The following is a 23,040-nucleotide window of genomic DNA, read 5'->3' on the forward strand; positions in this document are numbered from 1 at the left end:
ACCACGTAAACTACTCATTATCAGTTTATTTATTTTCATTAATTTTTATTTTTTATTTTTTTATAGAAATATAATAGTAATATATACGGAGTGTGTATCCTAATATACTCTAATATAAAAGAAAAATCAACAAAAAAAATCAAAATTTAATTGCTTAAATTCTACTGAGACTATCAGCTAGCAAACACTAAACACTAGCTTTTGTCACTCCGAGCTCTCTGAAACTCAAAGAATGCAATACGCAACGACGTTGTTAATGGACAAAGCGGTCTCACCTTCAACTCTTCTACTTCCACCGAAGCCTTCCCCAATTTCAACCAGAAGGCTCCCCTCCTTCGTTCTCTGCTGCTCCAATCCGAGCACCACCGCCGCCACCTCCACCTCATGGTCTCCGCCTCCGATTCCCGCCACAACCGGCACGCCGCCGCCGGTCGTGAGGCGGAGGACGCGGTACAGGAAGCAGTACCCGGGAGAGAGCAAAGGCATCACCGAAGAGATGAGGTTCGTCGCCATGCGCCTCCGTAACATAAACGGCAAGAAATTGGAGCCTCAGTCCGACGGCGATAACACTCAGAGCGAAAGTGACGATAATGCCCCTGACGACACTGACGCTGACGCCTCGGAATCTGACGGTGACGGCGACGGAGAGAAGCAGACTTGGCAGCCTAGCCTGCAAGGGTTCCTCAAGTACTTGGTGGACAGTAAGCTCGTGTTTGACACCGTGGAGCGCATTGTTGATGACTCAAACGACGTCGCTTGTCAGTCCCTCTCTCTTTTTCCTGACTCTTTAGTTTGATTTGATGTTTTGGTAATTTTGAGTGTTTTGGATTTTGCAGATGCATATTTCAGGAAGACCGGGTTGGAGAGATCAGAAGCGATTTCGAAAGATTTGGAATGGTTTGGGGAACAAGGCAATGTGATACCGGAGCCCAGCAATCCGGGAGTTGCTTATGCAAAGTATCTGAAACAAGTTGCGGAGATTTCTCCACCGTTATTCCTCTGCCATTTTTATAACATCTACTTTGCACATGTCTCTGGCGGGCAGGTCATTGCAAGACAGGTACTTTCCGAGTTTCCAGAATCGTCCTGTTTGATCTGAAGCATTCAACTTTATGTGGACAATGTGTAGTTTGCTGATTTGTTTTGAGCCTCGACTTTGTTTGGATGTTATCCTACTCTACTTTGTTGAAGTGTTTGATGGATCGTTTTACTTGGAAATGGGAATGTGGTGGTTTTAGGTATCGGAGAGGCTACTTGAAGGAAGGGAGTTGGAGTTTTACACATGGGAAGGTGATGTGCCGGAGTTGATGAGAGGTGTTCGGGAGAAACTCAACAAGCTTGGGGATGTTAGTACTATCTTGGATGCTATGTTAACTGTGTATGCGTTAGTTTTAGCAGGGTTACTGAATATACTTTACCATTGTGATTGCAGCATTGGAGTCGGGATGACAAAAACAAATGCTTAAGAGAAACAACAAAGTCGTTCCGGTCTCTAGGGCAGATAGTTCGTCTGATCATCTTAGAAACCAAGTGATTTTAGATTGAGCAGTAGTGGTAAGCTTGGATTTCATCTTTGTCAACTCCAATTTCGAGCATCTGTTGCTGTATGTCAATAACGTTTGTTTTTACCCTGTTTACCAGGTAGCGTGGTTCCACTATGGAGCCGTTCGTACAATTAAAGGTGGTTCATCACCAGATTGACGCTGGATGCATCTCCTGGAAATTTTCTTAGGACTCAAAAGCCTGCACTCAGCACAGCCAGTACATCCTATTTATGAGCCTCATCATGCCTTTAGGATCTTGGCTTTACTTGCTGTTTCAGGCTCAAAAGGTCTTCCAGTCTTTTAAGCCTATCATTCAGTTGCTTGCAAAGTGCTCTTTTTCTAGGCTTGGTGGTTCTTCAGGTTAGGTAATGATAGAGCCATGTGTTCACTGTAGTAGGTGATCCATAACTATGGCTACTGGCCCTGAAGTACTATATAAAGCTGTGAAAGTGTGAAGAGTGAAACTTGTCGGCAGTGTACAATTGTCAACGAAGGATTTCGTGTACTTCGGCCTTCCTCCTATTTTATCAATTAGTTTATTATGCTATTGATTATCAAACTCTATCAGTCTATCTGCATTGATTAGCCTTCTGCATTCATACATATATTCACAGCTTGGATTCAAAACTTCAAGAGCCAGTAACATGCCTTCCAAATTAACAATGCCTATTTTCACAGCTTGGATTCCAAACGCACAACAACGTCAATCACACGTCCTCTGTGTTTTCGAATATCGATGGTAACCTTCTTACTAAGACAGAGAGACACACTCTTCAAGTCCCTAAAGTTCTGTGCTTGCCTGCTTGGACTTATAAGTTCTGATCAGCATTGACCTAAGTGAAACTGTGAAAGAAAGAGAGGCACTTGAGAAGTGTCATATAATAGGTATGCTAATAAAATACTCAAGCTAAAATAAGAAGAGCGTGCTGGTCGTAAATGATGTCGTTCTTCACGAGGAGGAGCTTAAAACCAGTATGTTACTTTACCACATCTCCCATTTCTGTTCTCTCTGCAACTCGTAAGATAAACAAGTGCGCTTGTTCCTCCCTTCTTCCTTACAAGAAGACGAAGATTCGATGCCGATATATCTCTCTTCTCATCATGTCAAGATGGATGAAGAACTGTGTTTCTTCACCCAGGTCTGCTTCTCTGCTATGGAGTTCTTTGCCAACCCTCCTTTCCTTTTTTTGTGATATTAGCGACTTCCAATTTTTTACTGTTATCAACCAAACATGTTTTCCTTTGTTGTCTTTTCAGAGATAGATTGTGGTTGATTGGTTATAGATATTGACTTTCGTTAATTAGTAAATACATGTCTAATATATGCATGCAGACTATTCCAGCTGATTTTTTCAAGCTATGACCTTTTCTTTAGCCTTTGTTATCTCATTATAGACAAACTGAATAAGAAACATTGAAGTCCCATTAAGAGGTTTTTCCTTCTTTCTGTTCCTCTACTTTAATGGAGGATCTTAGATGGAAACCACAGTATGCTTCTCTCTGTGATAGTCTCAATTTCTTGGACTAAAATTCTCTCACACATAGCTGTGTTCTTCACTAACCATTCATCCTGCTGCTTCTTATACCTTTCATCAATTCTTCTCACTGACTCTTAAACTTTATTACATGTACAGGATACAATTGTCATTAAGGGTCCCAAGAAAACTCCATTAATATTGACGATGGTGGTAATACTTTTAACAATGGTTTGTGGAGTTTTTATCTGCTCATTCTGTTTGAAGCATATAAACACTAACAAAACGATGATGAAGTTTTTGAACATCGAGGTGATTGACCACCAAAATGTATCATGCCCTGATCCTCATCTTGAGCAATGGGAAATCCCCTATGTGCACTACCCTGAACCTCAAACGTTTGAGAGGTACCTTGCCAATTCATTGATGCATTTATTATTATATTTAGTTGATTGATATGAATTGACTCGATATGCCAAGATGTATGGATCATTTACAGGAAGGAATGCGCCTGCAATCCGGTACGCTACTTTGCAATATTGTCAATGCAGAGATCAGGGAGTGGATGGTTTGAGACATTGCTAAATAATCACACTAATGTAAGTTCTAATGGAGAAATCTTTTCAATCCCGGATAGGAGGCGTAATGTTTCTTCAATTTTGAAGCACATGGATAAAGTTTACAATCTCGATTGGTATAGTAGTGCTTCCAAGAACGAGTGTTCTGCAGCTGTCGGATTCAAGTGGATGCTTAATCAGGTCAGCTACATACTAATGCAAATTAATTAATTTGACATCATATCTTTCTTAGAATTGAATGGTATTTGCTATATAATATGGTGCAGGGTTTGATGGAGAATCATGAAGAGATAGTGAAGTACTTCAAGAAAAGAGGAGTGTCTGCAATATTCCTCCTCCGAAGGAACTTACTCCGCAGAATGATCTCTGTACATGCAAATATATATGACAAAGATGCTAAGCAGCTCAATGGCACTCACAAGTCCCATGTACATTCTCCATTAGAAGCTCAAATACTTGCAAGATTCAAACCCAAGCTTAATGCCACATTACTTATACCAGAGCTGAAGCAAGATGAGGAGACGGCTGCGAAAGCTATGCAATATTTCAAGACTACTCGCCATATGGTTGTCTACTACGAGGATGTGATCAACAACCGCACTGTAATAACTCTACCGTTGCACATCATAATCAACTAGCAGATAATGCTACCCTTTTTGGAACTGTCACTGATTATGAACATTGTTTTGCAGAAACTCAATGAAATTCAAGACTTCCTAAGGTTGCCTCATAGGGAGCTCAGGAGCCATCAAGTTAAGATACACACAACACCGTTATCGAACCAAATTCAGAATTGGGAAGATGTTCAGAAGACACTGAAAGGAACATCATACGAGAGCTTCCTCGCAGACTATCAAATTTCTACTTCAACATCCCTTTGAGTCTTTGACAGTGTCAGTGAGGATGTACATAACCTAACAACCACTATGTCAGTTCAAAATCAACTTATTTCTTGGTTAATAGTTTAGGTCAGATTTTGGCAAAGTCACTGTGTGCTTTAAAACTTCATGCATGGCTATATCCTGCTTCTTACATTCAGTTAATTGATTTCTGTACATTTGGTAGAGGAAATGAACTCTGTAAATTCGACATTTTTGAGGATTCCATCGCATGAATGAATTTGAAACTCGTATCTTATAGAAACGGAGGATATATGATATACAAACTGTGCTAGGCTTCAGCTACAATATAACTTGTCTACAAATCTTTGTCCATCTGTAGGATTGATAAGCTTGACTGATAGGAACCAAGATGTATAATATTACCAACAAAACTACTCGTTTTTCTTCTTTCTTTCCTTTCATTGCCTACCTAAAGGGAAGATAACTACATTAATGTTACATATAGGGCAAGCCCGGATCAGCGAATTGCTGACCCATCACTTCCTGCTACGTCAGCTTTATCTGTTCGTCGAATTACAAACTGATCAACTATCTTTACATTATGTAGTGGGTCTTGCGGAGGAGCTTTTGCACTCCACTTACTAGGATACTTTCGCCGGTGACTCATCTGTTGTGGCTGTTTTGGCTCTGCATCCCAATCAGGGTCCAGCTTCCATTCTTTTGGAACCTGCATATTTTAATGATAAGCAACTCTCTAAAGTCCCAAATGAGTCACTGAAAAACAGACCAGCCTTTCTTACCTTATCAACTGCAAGTGTGTACACTTCAAGATCCCCATCAGTACTGATGTGGAACCGAGTGAATGATTTGTAATTAGCAATTCGCAAGGAGGAGAATGCTTCGTCAAAGTGTATGTGCAACCAGTTAATGCAAATATATAGGTAGCTGCCAAACACCAATGAAACCACTGGAGTAGAGAAGACCCAAAAATAAAGGAAGACAGAAGCATAATATATACACGCGCCCAGTCTAGAGAGTGATTCCATCCCATTCTTGCATATATTGTTCCGGGTGACTGCCATAACCTGATAATATAAGTTGATGATGAGAATTTAACAAATAAGGGGAAAACCGGAAAAGTATACAAGGTATATTTACAAACCTCTGGAACATCAAATGCAGACATAAAGTACTTGATGCAGGCTGGATAAAGACCAAATGTCCATTGTTCTATACGAGCACGAAGACCGGTTGGATCTGGAAAGTGTTCACTCTCCACTGAACGGTACCACTGATATAATGTGTGATAGCCTGAAAACCAAAACTTTCATCATCAGAGAACATACAGTTTGCTACCATTAGTGTTTTGTCAAAACCTATTATTTGAAAAAGTAAGAAGTTACAATAAGATGTCAGGTGATGGAAAATGAAAATTATTGTATATTATATATATGCTCTGGACATGCAAAGTGATGTTTCCATTACAATCATATGTGCCCTTAAATCATATGATTATTTAGGTGGCTCAACCAAATAATATTCAATTTCACTTATCTGACAATTATAATGATCACACAAACTAATAATCAGAAAGAAAAAAAAACATGAAAAAAAAATGGCCACCTGAAGTTCCTAGTAGTTGATGCTGGACACACATCTCAACACCCAATTCCAACAGCAACATTAAAATTAGAGCTGCAGCCAGGTGTGCACACACATGAAGAACACCAATCATAACCCGTTTTTTACGAGACACTTTGGAGGGAACGAATGTGACTGCCACAATCAGCAACACCAGAGCACCTACTAATGACACATAAGAGTCCGCCAGCAGGTATACAAAAGAATTCCAGACTGTTCCAAAGAATGACTTGAAGTGACCAGGAAATGAGTCCTCTCGCAAGATATGGTCAAGCTTACACTACAAAAAGAAAAGGAAAAGTTACATGTCACTGGCCAGTAAGGAAGTAAAATACACATCTATGTAAGCAGAGATGAAATGATTTGGCATTTCGAAAGCTCAAAGAAATGAAAAACCTAAAATTTGAATAATGCGATATCATAATTGTTCAAATCCAATGGAAAAGATGCAAAGTCAAGGGGAGCAATAAATATCACAAAGAGCAGAGAAGCAAGTAAAGACTCACCTGTGGGAACATAGAAAAGACCAAAAGAAAGTAGATAATGCCACCAATAAAATCAAATTGCCAGTTCTTCTTCCGAAACTTTAAAATATTTCCTAAAGCAATCTGCATACAAGTTTAAGAAAAAAAAAGGAGAAGAAGAAACCTCATTAGTCCCAAGCTTTGAAAGGATATAGATACATACCTTGAACTAGGTAGTGGCACTTGAACACTATGATTACAACTTACCCTACTTGAATCTTCAAATGAAGGATAAGCAGCTTTGGTCTCGTATGATGCTCCATAAAATTTCTTGAAATTACTAAATACATGCGTGGGATGTAGAAAAGCCCCACCACAACCATTTACAATTAAATGTTGCACTTGAACTGGAACCTCTGATTTAACGAATGAATGACGCATATAATGATGCAAATCTCCAGCCACCCGTAGCTTACACCTTCCTTTCAGATGATCACATATCAGGTGTGCAACATTCTTTCCAGAAACATCATTCCAGTACCAGTCAAGAAGCCAGGTTGGCTCATGTGTCATGATGATTACAGAATCATCTTCTCCTACCTAAATAAACATGAAGAAATGAGAGTTTACCATCAGAAATGAGAACGTGATTAAAAAGCTAAAGGCATCCCTGGGTAATACATATTGCATCACGTATGACAGTTTACATGCACCCACACAGCACTAGCAGTCAAATCTGGGAGCCCTCCCTCAATTCAGGCACAATCATGATTTGGTGTATACATCAATTCTACTATACAATGCAGAAATATATGATGAATGAGTTCTTTTATTATTCACCAACGAAATAAATATATAAATAAGCAACCTGATGCTGAATGCGAAATTGTGACTTCTCTCCAGTTGACTATTGGGAAATATGGAGCATCTAAAAGAAATATCAAGGCCTGTATATATGGTGGGCCAAATTTTTGATATCCAAGAAGTTAAAAAACAGAGCAAAAGGACCAAAGTAACAGCTCAAAAGGTACCGAGTTAACCATGGGTAATATTTAATTTAAAGTATAAAATTAATGGAATAAAAAAGCAAATGGATAGCTTTTCATTTAAGCTGTACCCTCATTCACGAGTAATGATAGCCAAAAACCAAGAGATTGTTACACCCTAACTGTAATGCCAGTCAGCTCTTATTAAACCAATTTGTAATGCCAAAAGGACGAGAAAAAAAAAAGGACAAACAAAGAAATACCTTGTTCTTTACTAGTTCAGAGAAGAATTTGAATTGATACGCATCAATATCGCCGTGGAGTGCCAAATCAAGACCAAATACCCACCATCTTTTTGGGAGTTTCAGAGCAAAATAACTCTTCTTTTGAGGCATAAGCCATCCACCCAACCAGCTCTTATGACATATATACCTCATAAATGTATTAAGTCCATCAAACCAATCTGTAACACCAAAAAGAAAATAAATTATTACACTATATTAACAATCTATCTTGTAGGTTTATCTCTCTATTTGTAATGTTGTGGTGGGACAAGATCAAAAGTGAAGCTCAGACTGAGATATAAGGCCAACCGTGGTTTCCCGGAATGACAAAGCACTGGGGCCCGTCATATTGCTTTAGCTCAGACACACCACAAGGTAGCTCAGGTTTATCTACAGCAATATGCTCTTCTTTAGACCATGGAGGGGGCTGAAGAGCATACTCAAACGGACAAAAGAGACGCCTTTCATAGGTAAAGGCTGATGGATTAGGATACCTGGACCAGAAGCATGTCATATCAAACTAGGTTAATATGTATTCAACTAGATTTAACGTATAATTGTTAGATAAGATTCATACGCCTAACTGAATAAACAGTAGAAATGATAAGAAGCAAGGTCCCTTGGTAAACAGAGGTCCATATTAAAATCAGAGGTGAAAGCAATTTAGAACATTATTTACTTGTGAAATCTCACCTGACATTTTAAAATCAAATATTCAATTTACCAACCATTTTGAAATTAATATATCTAGATATATCAGCTATCCAATATCACAACTGCAACACTGATTAAACTAGTCCAGGGCGTCAAAATCAAATCAAAGCACAGAAGGCCTAGCAAGACATTTTACCATTGAATTTACCAGAAAACAAATATCTAGATCTATCTATTTAGTAGTTGATCCCTCATGCCCTATCACTAAGCACAAGAACAATATTAACTTACGCAAGATCTCCTCCAATAAGTAGTAGGTCACCACGTGGTAGGTTAAGTACAGAATCATCTGTGTTAACATTGATGGAAGGCTGAGCAAGGAGCCGAGCAACAGAATATGATGAGTTTCCACCATCACCAGTGTCAGCCATGAAGTCGAACCATAAATCATCCTTCTCAACAAAATCATCAAATAAAAGATCCCCTTGTGAAGCTCCATCACTTATCTTGCTCATAGCTGCCTAATGGTTGGAAAGGGAAAAATAAAAGTATCATTACAGCATGGCCTTTATTCAGATTCCAAAAAAGCTTCATGACAATACGTATTTATGAGGAACGGGAAAACAAAGAGCATTGGCAATAAAGGAGGTAACAGAGAAGCTAATAGAGCAACGTGTACTACACCCTATTCAATTACTCCACCACTGGTCAAGCATACAAAGAGATCAAGTCTTGAACAGATGATATATAGACAAACACCAATGAAACAAAAGATACACATACCTCGTTCACAATTTTTATTTTAAATTTTGAAGCATCTATTATAGGCTGCTACAATTTGAAATAAATTTACAGATAACTTTAAAAAATGATACGAAATAACTTACTTGCATCATACGCATGTCGAACCGGCCAACAAAGACAGTTACTGATACCAGGAGGTCAAAAACAGTCTTGAACAAATCAGCTGATGTTCTGTAACGTATACCCATCAGCAAAGGTTATGCAACTATAAAAATATATCTATCAACTCTCCTTAAGTAGAGCACAGAAATAAACGGGAGATGACAGAGAGACACAGAGAAGAATTATACCCTGAATACCAAGGAACCATATCCAAAAAGTCGGGCGTTATTTGCTTGTTCTTTGACTTCTCATGCTCCTCTAGAGACAAAGGATGAGTAAGAGCCCACCTGGTTATTTGGAGAACAAGAAGCATAAGGGAACTATTATAAAAGTAAGGAGGTCTAAGTAATCTAATCCAATTGTAAGAATTATACTATGGGATCAGCACCTATCTACCATATCTAAGCTGGAAGGTTTTACACAATAATTACCATGCAAATTAACTTTCAAACAATACAGGCCCCTTAGTTATTAGACCAAAAACCAATAACCTAATGTCCAAGCAGAGTCAATTATATAAACCATACACAGTACATCACAGATAAGTTTGTGGTGGTTTGACCAAAAAATACATTAATTTAAGATACTAACCCTCCAAAAAAGTAGCACGCCATGAAAGAAGTAGTTATGAAAATAAGAAAAAAAAAATTCATATAACTCCATTGTAAACAAATTCAAAACCATATTGATAATAAAAGCTATAAGGGACTGTAAATCATGTCATTTGTTTGGAGGTCACAATCTTATCAGTTTTATCAAGTCTGAGTTCACAATCACATGTTTGCTCAACTAGATGAAATGAACTTCAGCAACCAAGAACACCCCAGAAGAAAGTTCACCAGGGTTTAGCAACAATTTTAATCAACTAAGGCCATGAAGATAATATCACAAAAGATCCAAACTTTGGAGAGAAAAAAAGTCAGAAAAGATATCATTCTCTACCAGCAACATCAATTGATTACTTATGCGTGATACATAAAACATGTAGCATTATCACTTACCCTGTTGACCTCTCCACTACATAATTAGCAATATACAAGCCTATGAATGTGGCCCATAATGAGTATAATGGGGATATTCCATCCGACGAACCAGCACATGAACCATTACATGCCAACTGCGAAATGGAAATAATAATCAGTAGACAAATATATGACAACAGAGTTATATAAATAGCACAAAGATAGAAACTGGTGGAAAAAATCATGTACTTTTCCTAGTCTGTACCTCACCATAAATGACCCACTTCGACAAAAGAGGATAATCACTTGCAGACCCCACTGGAGCAAACCAATGTGTGCAGACCTCATCTTTCAGCTCATTCATTCGAAGAAATTTAGAGAGCCACGTATTCCTCTCATCTTTCTTCCAAAAATTAAACCAAGACAAATAATTTTTTGGTTCCAGTGGTCTCTCTCTCAGGGTAGCTCGGTTGCCACAATGACTGTAAAATATACAGCATGCTACGCTAAGAACCTACATGAAGAAAAGAAAAGATGCATGAAAAGACATCCAGATATTATAGTTAGTTCACTTAGTTGCACAAACATTCCAAGTCTCTTTTCTACTGCACAGCAAGTAAATTTATGTTTAAAAAAAACTGGAAACAATAAAAGTTAGAAAAAAAATTTGAGGACTTACAGCACAGTTTTGGAGGATTGTCAAAATTGCTGGTCTCCTTCCAGCTACACGTGACACGAGACCAATGTACCATAGGCCAATGAATACAATGTGGAAGAAGAGAAGAAACAGGACAGAAGTGACGAATACATTAAAACCCAAAGACAAACTCATCCTTACATCAACTCCCATTGATTTTAATTTTGGGAGATGATAGACAGCTGCCACAAAAATCCAGGTTATATACCTGCAAGTAACTCCCAGATTTAGAACTTCTATCGGCTCTATGTATCTCTGTGTTAATCACTATGGATTCAGATATATAGACATGCGTGAACAATTTGGTGCAGATGTGAGATAGTGCAAGATACGATACAACTGGAAGATTCAAAGAAAGGTACTTACCACCGACTGAAATTTGAATAACTTGGTTTGATAGTCTTCCCTACGAATGGAGATGAAAAGAAATAGAAGAAACCCAGCAAGCAGGCATACATAGACCACCACTTAATATTGTTGTCTAGCTTCTCTACAAGAGTATTAATGTTGTCGGAGGAGATAAAAAACAAGCAACCCACAACAACAGCAATTATGGCATGACGTGAATGCTCATGGGGATAAGGATATGTATGGGTTAGAATCGTTCTAACCCTCTCCATTTTTAAAGTATGTAGAAAACCAGCAGAATGCTTATTAGGTCCCATCAAATGAACTCTCTTCGCTTCAAATTATAACAAATAGACCAACAATGTGTTTGCCAGAATCACCGCACAGAACAACCCCAATATCCTGAGCAGAAGATTTCACAGGACAAAAAGTGTCAACTCATAGTCAAGACTAAAAAGAAAAACAAAAGAAACTCATATGAAAACAGTGCGAAATAATTGATGTGGCTAAAACAATGATCATCAGCACTTCCAACTCGACTTTCCAGGTCTTTGATGCTCATGCACAGCACAGTTCTGCAGCTAATGTCTTCAGCATTGCAAGTGAACATTTTTATTTCAAAGTTTAAAACTTTCAAAATTTAAACCACCATATTATACTCCCCCACGAACTTGAAAAGGAAAGACCCCACTGATCAAGACTCGGTCATCAATTTCATCAATCACACAGTAATTGCAGTTACAAAAAAAAATCCCAACCCGAACTAAACCCAACTCATTAACCACACAAAAAACTAACCATATTTACTTCTGAGCCCAAAAACAGAAAAAATCAAAACTAAACTGAAAAAACCAGAGCAAGACAAACAGGAACAGCAGACAACTTATAGCCAGACACAACAACTTGGGTTCGGTTCCAGTAATTCCAAACCAAACAGAACAAGAGCTAAAGATTAAACCAATCAACCAATAACCAATTAAAAAAAGTGAGGGAGAAGAAAACAGACCTCAAAGTCGGAGACGGGGGATTGAGCCAATTGAAGAAGCAAAAAAAAAGGGGGGGGTGCGGAGATTGTAAGCAGAGCGGAGCATGCGGAAAAGCAGAAGCAGAATTTGGGATTGGAATATTAAGAATGTCTGAGACGAACAATTTAGAGAGAGGATAATTTAGGAAAGCGTATATTCGTTTTGCACCAAACACACCGACCCCTGTCTTCTCTTTGGTCTTTCTGAGTTTCTGTTTTGGTTTTCTGTGTTTTTTATATTTACCATTTCCAGATTGTGAAGGATTGACCGCACTTGGGCTTGGTCGGTTAATTTGAAAGCAATCAATGCTTACCGACCCTTATTTAACTCGTGTGGCGGTGCCGGCGACCCGACCCGACCCTCTTTTACGCGGTAACTGACCGTTGGCTGATCTGAGGATTGGGCTTGTTTTATGATATACTGGATAGAGATTATCTTTATTTATCCGGCTGTAAGCCCAATTGAGACCTCTTGCTTCTTCTTCTTTTCTTTTTTTCCTTTTTTTTATCGATTTTTTTTAATTGGACGTACATGATGTAATAACTTGGTCAAGTACTGAATAATCATATTTTGAAGAAAATCATCTCTGTTAAGAATCGATGCAAACATAACAAAATTGTATTACTACAAACTAATGAACAATGTTCTTGTGAATATTAGTAGGCTCATGTTACATCAAAATGGACATATTAAACAACATTCGAATGAGCAAACCGCCTTCTTTTGCATTGATATATTTTGCAGACATGATCTTTAGAGATTGATTTAATATTCCTTGAACGGTACGGTTTACATGATCTATATGGTATTTTTCCAATTGAAAAATCCATACTCTTCATATGGTGATCGAGCTCACAATGTTACAATGCGATTTCATGGAAAAATCGCCCTCTCATCTTTTGTAAGTAATATCAGCTTACGATCAAGGTCATATCAATTCCGATAAGCTCCAAGTTATACACCGGTCTGTTAGTTATTGATGAAGTTTAATTTAGAAAACTGACGCTTTTTCACCAAGAACCATAGCTGCAGCTGGTCCAATCTCAATCTCGACTTGACATCTCTCTTAAACCAAAAAAAAAGATTCTGCCGTCAAAGCAAATTGAATCACGACTTGACACTGCTCCGGGCACCATCCATATTGTGCAGGATCTTCGTTTACCCTTCAAATCAAAGAATAATATTCTTCACCTGATCATCTCGATCGACCATGACTTAGACACACAAATAACACTGCTGTACATCAGTGATTCAGATTTGACATTTCGATCTTATATTCATCACGTACAGTAAGTACAAAGCAACACACCATTTTCGACGGTCCGAATTGCGCGCACTGACCTCGCTCGCCAAACTTCTTCCTGGTCTTTGGGAGCCAGCCATGCATGCACATACAAGTACAAACCACTACCACTCCCTTCATTTTCACCAACAATATTAGCCACCACAGTATAACCTATTTGATTTAACAGTTCTACTGGCCGGGGGGCTTCCATGGATATAGATCTTTGTGGTTGTGGGGTTTCAAGACCTGTGGTCTTTTCTTTAAGTAGAATGAGTGTTAAAGTTGAAAACCTCAGTGCGCAGGCACTTGGTCAAAGATTTGTATCACTTGCAGTAGTTCTTGCACTTTTAGTAATGCTTCAAGATCCTCAAATAATTTAAGTTTGATTTCCCGCACGCTTAACCAAACCTTAGTTTCTTAAAGAGGAGAGCAATCTTGATTGATCACCATTAATCATTTGGATCCAAGGTAAACGATAATTTGAAACCACTCAATATGTTTTTTTATTGAACTAGTGGCTTCTCACGTTAATTTTCTTGAATTGTTTCCCACCCTCAGCAAATTCAACTTCGATGCCATTAATAAAAAAAAAGGTGAACGTGTTAAATTTTTAATTATATGTTGCATTTGTTTGTTTTGTTGAAGGATCAGATATATGGCACCCCATATCATTGTTTCTTCATTACCTGTCGACGTACGATCTTATAAGTCGAGTCATGGTGATCGATCTTGTAATTAATCTGGGATGCATGGAGGGTAGTTGAAGTCGAGAGAAATTAACTAATTACGGCCAAAGAAAATGCTCAACTGGCTAGAAAATGGTACGGCTAAAAGTTTGTATCGTACTCGATGTCTCGATCAAAATTCGAAATGAGCAAGCTAGTTAATTAGCCATCACGCGATCGATCCTGGATTCATATACGTACCATGCATGATGATAGCCAGCAGCTTTCTCATTGTTCAATTTTCACACATTTAGTTCGAAACAAACATACGACTTTGATAGTAAACCCAATTTAGCAGACATGATCGTACGTACGTGCTTCAACGTACACATTCGAATAACCATTTACGTACCTCAAATCTCACAAATACATGATATATGTTAATTATCATACCTTCTGTGCATGTATTCCCACTAGCCCACTGGCAAAAGTATCCAATAGGTAAAAACTACACTATTCAGGGTCAGCTTTTGGGTTAATACCAGAAACGTCTCATCACAGTGCAACTAGCTTACCGCCTGATCGTTGATATTTCGACATCATAAAAAAAATGATATTCATTCTTAATCGTCGGATGTAAGATGTATAATATATATTGATGTATACTAGATTAACTGATCACTTCATTTCAACCCATTACCATTTTAATCGTCCGATCCATATACCGCTAGCTAGCTAACTTAGCTAGATTGTGCATATGCAAGGCACATGGAAGTATAAGAGCAAAAGATTCTCCACAAACCCTAAACTCTCAAGAATCTTGGAGAACTGGACTAGTGTACAAATATAATCGTGAATTTAATTACCATTTACATTTACACTTTGACTTTGCTCATACAATATATAAGGATTTTTGCTTCACTACGACAAGTACGTCCTCTAAACTCTTTAAATATCCTCCCACTACATTCAGTTGAAGGCACATCACAACCTCTAAGGCTCTAACTCCTCTCACTCTATCTATCTTGCTCTGTCTACTGTCTTACTGATTAGCCTTTCTCAATCTCCTCATCAGCTTTCTAACTCATCTAAATTTCTCTCATGGCAGCCATTGTCAATAAGCTTCCGTTTTCCAGCGTTATCCTTCTTTTCATGATTATCTCTTATGGAGTCATTTCCACTGAACAAAGGTTGTTGAAAACAACAGATGGGAACGAGAGTCTGCATTACCAGCCGCTGCGACGATACCTCTTAAAAGGTACAACAGATTTTGTACCAATGCCACCCTCAACTAGTTATGACAGTACAAGTAGTACGCTTCCTCGTTCAGATGGCAATGAAGAAAGAGGCGACGATTACAGACCCACAGAGCCAGGCCACAGTCCTGGTGCTGGTCATGGTCATGGCCATTCTGAAGATCCAGGAACAGTAGAGGTAAACCAGTAAACCTGGTCCACTCTTAGTCAATCATATGTTCCAATTAAGTTCATATTACTGTGCACTATGATGATCTGAGAGTGTGCACCGCAGCACCTGTGAATATAGTTGAATAATTTGGATACGATTAGAAGTTTGTAGCAGCCGTAGATGATGATGATCTTAACCAGGTCATGACACGGGTGCCTGCTGTGTATATAACTATATATATATATATATGTGTGTGTGTGTAATTATATCGTTCATTTCATCTGTGAGTTTGGTTGTCATCCCGTTGTATCAGGTTGGATGCTCTTTCATGCATATGATATATAGAGTAGAGTATCGATCAGTAACTGATCACGTATATTGCTGAATCAATATTTAATACTCGGTTTTAACTTGTATATATATTGCTTTTAATTAATTACACACCCATACATCTCTCTGCTAATGCTTCAGTAGTGTGATAAAGAAACAATTGTGTAAATCTCCACAAAGAGAAGTACTTGTAACGACCCCGAAATTCAAAGTATAAAAACTCAAAATTTCAAGTCGTGAACACCAAAATAATCTTAATGAATCGAAATCATTAAAATGCTACAGCGGATCATCTCTGAGTTCAAAATACAACTCAGTCAAACCGATTATTACAAACCACAATTTATAATTCGACATTATAATAAATAGATATGTATATTCCTCACAAAATCCTCTCAAGAGAATCCACACAAATCCTCACACAAGCTGGAAATAAATAACTTCAAGTCCTCATGAGTAAATGGACGGCCCATCTTGTTGTCCCGAAAATATGAAAATGAAAGTACTCATGAGAAATTGGGCAACCCCTCTGTTTACCCAAATCCATTTATAATACAGGTACTAATGAACGTTGGTACACATCTGTTACCCCTCACGTAGACACCACCGATATTGGGCAACCTCCCCGCTACCCAACGTCCAAAAATATGAGTACTCATGAGCCGATAACCCATCTGTTACCTCACATGCAGTACTCCGGCAGACATACTAGAGCTCTAACTGTATCGTAACTTTCGCCCGGCCAAATGCTAGGTTCCGACATGCCAAACACGTCTGAAGACTGGGTCCGAAGACATAAACACATTTTAACAAACTCCATGTTAAAACCACGTACAATAATCATCACCTCATATTGTACAAATCAAATCACAAGCTCGATATATAACTCTTATCATCAAAATGGCATAATCACGATAAAATCATAACAATATATTATACATCAAACTATATATATATATGTACCTATTTACCATTTATACAATATATATATAATACACTATATCATATACATGTCATATTTCATAAACACGTCCGAAGACAAAAACTCGTCCGAAGACAAAATGTTTTAACAAACTCCATGTTAAAACTACATACAATAATCATCACCTCATATTGTACAAAAATCAAATCCAAAGACATTACACGTCCGTAGACAAAATCACGTCCGAAGACAAAACAACATTTTAACAATCTCCATGTTAAAATCACGTACAATAATCATCACCTCATATTATACAAATCAAATCACATGCTCGATATATAAATCTCGTCATTAAAAATGACATAATCACAATGAATTTATAACAGTATATAATATAGCAAACTATATATATATGTACATATTTACCATTTATACAAATATATATATATATTCCACTATATCATATACATGTCGTATTTCGATATTTAAAACTCTTGCAAAATCTTGAATCTCCGCAAGAGTAGATTCGTAAATATGTGAGATTTTACTCACCTTATAATCTTGTGCGTAATTCCACAATTCCGACAATAACTCATTTCTTTGATTTAACGATCACCTTGAAAAGATAAGAAAAGAATTTAGAATCGTTACGTAAACCTTTAAATGCCGAAAAGTAATATTCGGTTACTGTTAAGCAATTTCTGGTTTTACGAATTTACTGTTCACTAAGTACTATTCATGTATTACTGTAGAAATATACATTCATTGCATATTCATGTACGAGTACATACTATTTACGTATTTATGTATATATAAACACTATTCAAATGTACATACGGTCTCAGTAAATAATAATTACTGATTTACCATTTTGAAATTACTTTTTTTACAGTTACTGAATGTAATTTACATTTACATTTACTATACGTAAAATAAATTTACATTTACCATATGTAAATCATATTTTCACATACAACGGAGAGAATTTTCTGAGGAGGGAGAGAGCGATTTCGGGGAGAGAAAAAGAGGGAGGGAGGCGGAGAGAGGAGAGAGAAGGGGTTTCCTGAAATGGAAACGCTAATCACAAAAATATCATTTTTATACTCGTTTCTAAAATCAGAAATTAACTTCCGACGTTAATAACTTTCACGTCCGACGTCCGATTCGAACACGTGACGTGTCTACGAACTCGTATCGATGAGCTCTACGACTTTCGTGAATGAAGTTTTCGCAAACGATCAACTGAGTAAAAGTCGATATACGTGTTGCGGAAACGTAACGTTTTTCTAATAACGTTCCGATAACGTTTTCGTTTTCGATTTCCGACGTCACAAAGCGGAACGAACACGATTTAATATTTTCGAAAACTTATAACTTTAGAAATAGTCTATTAAATCGTCCCGAAAAACGAGTTATTATCGTACTTAATTTGTCCAAGCCTACTACGTACTTTGAAAAAGAGACAATAAGCCTTGAGAGAAGATTAACGTATATATGATGTGAAAAAACATAGTTTTACAATAATTTTATAATCTCGAAATACCCTTTTTGTCTTCAACCCTATTCCATTGCTCTCACCGATGGTAGCCACGTGACTGTCACAAGATGGGTATTATTGGCAATGTGGTAACAAAAGCATTCAGGTGTAATAACATTACCATTCATGGAATGGTGCAATTAATTAAAATATTTGATTTTATACAGTTGGTCCCGTATCTCTTCCTCTAGGGCAAAATAAAGCAGGGAATTCGCTTACCTGAGATAGTTTCCTTATATAGGAGTTTAACTCTGTTTTGGCAAAGATCTTCCTCTCTGATTCCCTGACCCCTTCCAGTGATTCCACTTCCATTTTGGGTTTTAAAAAAAAGCTAGAATTTTTCACCGCTCACTGAAACTGAAAAAGATCTCGTGACGTCAAGCTGGTGAATGGTAAAAAGTCGTACCTCAGAATCTAACAGAGGCAATGTCGAAAGCCATAGATTTTATTTATTTTTTAAATCAGAAATAAAACCTAAAATTGTTGATGGCCTTTGGTGTAAGACCAAAACCAAAGCAGCTGGCGACGGATGAATGAAACCCCAACAGTGTCTAAACCTCATCATTTCGAGTGTGGATTCGACGGGGGATATAAAACCCCACCGTTTAATCTGACGGCTGTAACAACAACCGCGTTTTACGAAGCAAACCCATGAATCCGTCATCCTCAAAATAAATCCTGCCCTTAAGCCCCGCAGCCCCGCCCCTACCCTCCCTTCTCTCTTTTACTTTCTCTCTCTCTAAACCCCCCAGATTCGGAAACCCTTCTCCTCTCTATCCTATTTTCTCTCTGCAACTCCTTAACTCTCTCAGATTCAGTTAGGTTTGAAGAAGAAGGACAACTTCTGTGGAGGGAGAGATATGCAATCCAACGGCTCAGACTCCTCGCTACAGCAACAGGAGCAAAATACTCAGCCACGCCAGCAGCAGCAGCCTTCTCAGTCGCAGCCACAACCACAGCCGCCGCCGCCGCAGCACTGGATGGCTATGCAGTACCCGGCCGCCGCTATGGTAATGCAGCATCAAATGATGCCACCGCAGCACTACGCGCCTCCGCCGCAACACTACATGGCGTACCACCAGTACAAGCAGCAGCACGTCCAGCAACAGCAGCAGCAGCCGCAAATGGTATCTGGCGGCGGCGCAAGCGGCGAGAACAAGACCATCTGGGTCGGCGATTTGCATCATTGGATGGATGAGAACTATCTCCACAGCTGCTTTGCTTCCGCCGGCGAGGTCTAACATTTCTCACTCTGTTTTGTATTTTGTATTATACAGTATATCCGTACAGGTACGCATGGCGTGGTTTTAATCTGTGTATTTGTTCTAGGCATGATTTAAATGTGTCTTTTTGCTGTGAAAATGGACTTTATATGAATGGTTTAATTCTTATAAATGAAACTAATATTTTTTGTGTTTCTTTATTTGATTGATTGATTAAATGCTGGATCTTTAAGGTTTTTGCCTAGGGTTTGCGTATGAAAATTGTCTGTAGCTTCAGTTTTCGCAGTTGCCATGAGTTTTATAGGTTATATTATTTTTCTGTTTTCTGGGAAGTATATCTGATCGATTCAATAACAAAATATTAGTAGTAGCTTTGTCAGTGAATCTGAGAAAACCAGGATAAGGATTTTTTGGGGGCATAATCGGTAATTAAAAGCCAGGAGGATATAGATGAGTCCGGTGAGAGTAACACTACTTGTAACTGAAAAATAAATGCAGTTAGTTCTAATGGTATGCCATTGTTGTTCCCTTAGGGCCTGTTGTGTACTAATCGTAGCACATTTTCTGGGGCTTCATCTTTTAGAGGCAATAACCTTTTTTTTGGCTGTAGGAGGCAGCATGATTTTTTTTGTACTGTCCAAAATTCAGTTGTTTTAATGTGGTCGCAAGTCTTTACTTGTCCATCGACTGTTCAGATTCCTCTGTTCTGTTTTCCGTTGAATAAATGATAATTATGATGTATATATGAGCCTTCAATAAGCAGGCTTGTTGAGGATCAGGTTTTTCCCTTGAAGCTGCAACTTTTTACTTGTTCAAATGTAATTTGATTTATCGTGTCCTTCTGTTAATTAAAGGGCAAAGCTCCTTGCAGCTAAAATGTTGTAAAAAAAAAAATTTGTTGTAGTTCTCACCGGAACTAATATAAAAGGGAATGCTACATATGACCTCCATATTTTTGTAACACTTGATTGTGCACTTTTCACTAAAATTTATTTCTAACTGATTGCAGATTGCTTCCATCAAGGTTATTCGCAATAAGCAGACCTTATTATCAGAGGGCTATGGATTCGTAGAGTTCTTGACACATGCTACAGCCGAGAAAGTCCTACAGAACTATGCTGCACTCTGTATGCCTAACACAGATCAGGCCTTCCGTCTGAACTGGGCAACATTTAGTACGGGTGACAAGCGTTCAGATAATGCTCCTGATCTTTCCATATTTGTAGGAGACTTAGCTGCAGATGTTACAGATAGTTTATTGCACGAAACTTTTTATAGTAAATATCCATCTGTTAAAGCCGCAAAAGTTGTCGTTGATTCCAATACCAACCGTTCAAAGGGCTATGGTTTTGTGAGGTTTGGCGACGAGAATGAACGGTCACAGGCTATGACTGAAATGCAGGGTGTTTATTGTTCTAGCAGGCCAATGCGCATTGGTGCCGCGACTCCTAGGAAGTCATCTGGATATCAGCAACAAGGTATGTAATTCTGCTACTTGCCGTTTCCATATGAAGTGAACCTTTGGAGGGAAATCTTGTATGTATTGGGAAGTGAACTTTACATGAGCATAATGTCTTAACCCTGTTTAGGAAATAACTGATAATACTTTTTTCCATTGTGGTTAAACTATTAAAGGTGCAGATTTTCCCATGCATTTCAAAATACCAATATTTATACCTTTCTGGAATAGTTACAACTCGTCTCTTGTCTCTTAGTTGGAGCTGTTTCTTCATTGTTTTACACATGACCATAGTATGAATATGATCTGCTTGCAGGGGGGTATGCTCTGAATGGTACACCAACCCAAGGGTTCCAATCTGATGGAGATGCTACAAACACAACAGTGAGTAGCCTTGAGGCTCTCATAGTTTTAACCTACAGTTGCTAATATTTTTTTCTCCATTATGCTGACATCTGTGTCAATGATAGATATTTGTTGGAGGGCTTGATCCAAATGTTACTGATGAAGATCTCAGGCAGCCCTTCTCTCAGTATGGTGAGATTGTCTCTGTTAAAATACCAGTTGGAAAAGGATGTGGGTTTGTACAATTCGCCAACAGGTAAATGTTTTTCGTACTTTGTCCAGCATAAGTATTATTTACTATTTAAGAAGTACTAAATGTTTTTCATAGTTTGTCCATCATTAGTGGTATTTACTATTAAATAAGTTATCATATGTTACTTTTGACCTCTTGTGACAGAAATAACGCTGAGGAGGCATTGCCGAAACTGAATGGCTCAGTTATCGGCAAGCAAACAGTCCGGCTTTCATGGGGTCGCAATCCGGCAAATAAGCAGGCACTCTCTCTTTCTTATTATTAACCCTCCTCTCCCCAACCTCCAAACCATTATTGTGCTGGTTGTGAGGGTGGCCTCTGCTTCACCTGTCATTTGTTTTAATTTAGGCTACCTTTGCAATTGTTTTAACAAGTAGAACATTCATTTTATATTTGTTTTTTTTGGAGTGGCATTGACAAGATTCTGTTGTTTCGTTAGAAGTTGGATTACATTACTTTTGGTATGCCATCTGTTCACTCATTTGTGTATATCCCTTTTTTTCTTAATCTTCCAGCAGTTTAGAATGGATTTTGGCAACCAGTGGGCAGGAGCGGCTTACTATGGAGGACCTGTTTTTGATGGTTATGGTTATGCTCTGCCGCCGCAACATGACCCAAGCATGTATGCTGCAGCGGCTGCATATGGAGCTTACCCTGTTTACGGTACCCACCAACAACAAGTAAGCTGAGAAAAGAAAGCTGCCTGGCTGCCCCCATGTGTTGGTTGCTACTAAGATATAGTGAGTGAACTGAGCGAGTGCAAGGAGTAGTAGTTTTAGTAATGAGACGTGATGACTCTAGAGTCTCTAGTTCTGTAATTGTCTTGGTGCTCTAGAATTCTTATAAAATCCCTCCAATTGTGGAGTGGAACTGAATTTTGACAACTTATGGTAGTTTTGTAAGGGATTTGGTTGATCATTTGGTTAGAATCACGTGATTTTAACACAAACTTAATTCTTGGAGTCAATGCTTGCTCTTCTCATCTGATTAATGTGTTTCAAGGGTCCTAGTAGAAGTATGCCCTATAGAAATTTCGAGAGTACGATGGTTCATGGTACGAAAGAATATACAATGGGGCAGGCTAGCGGTCTTCTGCGGGCAATTATCTCCATTTGCTGAAATGCCAATGCAAAGATTGCAGTTCCTGCTAAAACCCTAGCAGCAAGCTTCTTGATAAAAACTCTAGGTGGGCTTAAACCCTACTCTTT

General features: G+C 38.3%; 4 protein-coding genes across 10 annotated transcripts; 3 read left to right on the top strand and 1 right to left on the bottom strand.

Moving 5' to 3' along the window:
* Positions 1–199: 199 nt before the first annotated feature.
* On the top strand, positions 200–2,091 carry LOC126783475 (probable inactive heme oxygenase 2, chloroplastic). Its single transcript, XM_050508949.1, has 5 exons — positions 200–758; positions 837–1,060; positions 1,239–1,346; positions 1,433–1,554; positions 1,642–2,091. Exons 1-4 carry the CDS (start codon positions 233–235, stop codon positions 1,532–1,534), a joined length of 960 nt encoding a protein of 319 aa, XP_050364906.1. The 5' UTR covers positions 200–232; the 3' UTR covers positions 1,535–1,554; positions 1,642–2,091.
* A 461-nt stretch (positions 2,092–2,552) lies between these two features.
* Positions 2,553–4,596, top strand: LOC126782896 (uncharacterized). Of its 5 annotated transcripts, none has more exons than XM_050508246.1 (6): positions 2,553–2,683; positions 3,179–3,426; positions 3,519–3,618; positions 3,685–3,777; positions 3,864–4,199; positions 4,290–4,596. In XM_050508246.1, exons 1-6 carry the CDS (start codon positions 2,621–2,623, stop codon positions 4,476–4,478), a joined length of 1,029 nt encoding a protein of 342 aa, XP_050364203.1. In that variant the 5' UTR covers positions 2,553–2,620; the 3' UTR covers positions 4,479–4,596. The 5 variants fall into 5 exon arrangements, with proteins under 5 accessions (XP_050364203.1, XP_050364204.1, XP_050364201.1 ...); XM_050508247.1 differs by having other exon boundaries at positions 3,179–3,232; positions 3,317–3,426; positions 3,519–3,777; XM_050508248.1 differs by lacking the exon at positions 2,553–2,683 and adding an exon at positions 2,865–3,032 and having other exon boundaries at positions 3,179–3,232; positions 3,317–3,426; positions 3,519–3,777.
* Positions 4,597–4,706: 110 nt separating this feature from the next.
* On the bottom strand, positions 4,707–12,614 carry LOC126782895 (uncharacterized). 2 transcript variants are annotated; one of them, XM_050508242.1, is made up of 16 exons: positions 12,388–12,614; positions 11,400–11,783; positions 11,016–11,241; positions 10,602–10,850; positions 10,376–10,491; positions 9,563–9,661; positions 9,356–9,443; positions 8,760–8,989; positions 8,124–8,308; positions 7,794–7,993; positions 6,812–7,144; positions 6,587–6,688; positions 6,063–6,360; positions 5,602–5,750; positions 5,240–5,524; positions 4,707–5,166 (listed from the first exon to the last, which is right to left on the bottom strand). In XM_050508242.1, the coding sequence occupies exons 2-16, from the start codon at positions 11,696–11,698 to the stop codon at positions 4,957–4,959; spliced, it is 3,069 nt and encodes a 1,022-aa protein (XP_050364199.1). In that variant the 5' UTR covers positions 11,699–11,783; positions 12,388–12,614; the 3' UTR covers positions 4,707–4,956. The 2 variants fall into 2 exon arrangements, with proteins under 2 accessions (XP_050364199.1, XP_050364200.1); XM_050508243.1 differs by lacking the exon at positions 12,388–12,614 and having other exon boundaries at positions 11,400–11,995.
* A 6,629-nt stretch (positions 12,615–19,243) lies between these two features.
* Positions 19,244–22,810, top strand: LOC126781935 (polyadenylate-binding protein RBP47-like). Of its 2 annotated transcripts, none has more exons than XM_050507059.1 (6): positions 19,244–19,787; positions 20,785–21,253; positions 21,551–21,618; positions 21,705–21,835; positions 21,977–22,073; positions 22,351–22,810. In XM_050507059.1, exons 1-6 carry the CDS (start codon positions 19,413–19,415, stop codon positions 22,519–22,521), a joined length of 1,311 nt encoding a protein of 436 aa, XP_050363016.1. In that variant the 5' UTR covers positions 19,244–19,412; the 3' UTR covers positions 22,522–22,810. The 2 variants fall into 2 exon arrangements, with proteins under 2 accessions (XP_050363016.1, XP_050363015.1); XM_050507058.1 differs by having other exon boundaries at positions 19,246–19,787; positions 22,348–22,810.
* Positions 22,811–23,040: the final 230 nt, after the last annotated feature.

Source organism: Argentina anserina, chromosome 2 (genome assembly GCF_933775445.1).
Source record: "Argentina anserina chromosome 2, drPotAnse1.1, whole genome shotgun sequence".
In the NCBI taxonomy this organism is placed as follows: Eukaryota; Viridiplantae; Streptophyta; class Magnoliopsida; order Rosales; family Rosaceae; genus Argentina; species Argentina anserina.

Bases quoted from the DNA above. Each gene is read 5' to 3' on its own strand.
- LOC126783475 (XM_050508949.1), top strand. From the start codon at position 233: ATGCAATACGCAACGACGTTGTTAATGGACAAAGCGGTCTCACCTTCA. The intron at 759-836 runs GTCAGTCCCTCT...TGGATTTTGCAG, and splicing joins TGACTCAAACGACGTCGCTT to ATGCATATTTCAGGAAGACC. The intron at 1,061-1,238 runs GTACTTTCCGAG...TGGTGGTTTTAG, and splicing joins GGCAGGTCATTGCAAGACAG to GTATCGGAGAGGCTACTTGA.
- LOC126782896 (XM_050508244.1), top strand. From the start codon at position 2,621: ATGCCGATATATCTCTCTTCTCATCATGTCAAGATGGATGAAGAACTG. The intron at 2,684-3,178 runs GTCTGCTTCTCT...TTACATGTACAG, and splicing joins AACTGTGTTTCTTCACCCAG to GATACAATTGTCATTAAGGG. The intron at 3,427-3,518 runs GTACCTTGCCAA...GATCATTTACAG, and splicing joins GAACCTCAAACGTTTGAGAG to GAAGGAATGCGCCTGCAATC.
- LOC126782895 (XM_050508242.1), bottom strand. From the start codon at position 11,698: ATGGGACCTAATAAGCATTCTGCTGGTTTTCTACATACTTTAAAAATG. The intron at 9,444-9,562 runs GTATAATTCTTC...TATACGTTACAG, and splicing joins ATGGTTCCTTGGTATTCAGG to AACATCAGCTGATTTGTTCA. The intron at 5,525-5,601 runs GTTTGTAAATAT...TTATATTATCAG, and splicing joins CTGCATTTGATGTTCCAGAG to GTTATGGCAGTCACCCGGAA.
- LOC126781935 (XM_050507058.1), top strand. From the start codon at position 19,413: ATGCAATCCAACGGCTCAGACTCCTCGCTACAGCAACAGGAGCAAAAT. The intron at 21,619-21,704 runs GTGAGTAGCCTT...TGTCAATGATAG, and splicing joins GAGATGCTACAAACACAACA to ATATTTGTTGGAGGGCTTGA. The intron at 22,074-22,347 runs GCACTCTCTCTT...TTAATCTTCCAG, and splicing joins GCAATCCGGCAAATAAGCAG to CAGTTTAGAATGGATTTTGG.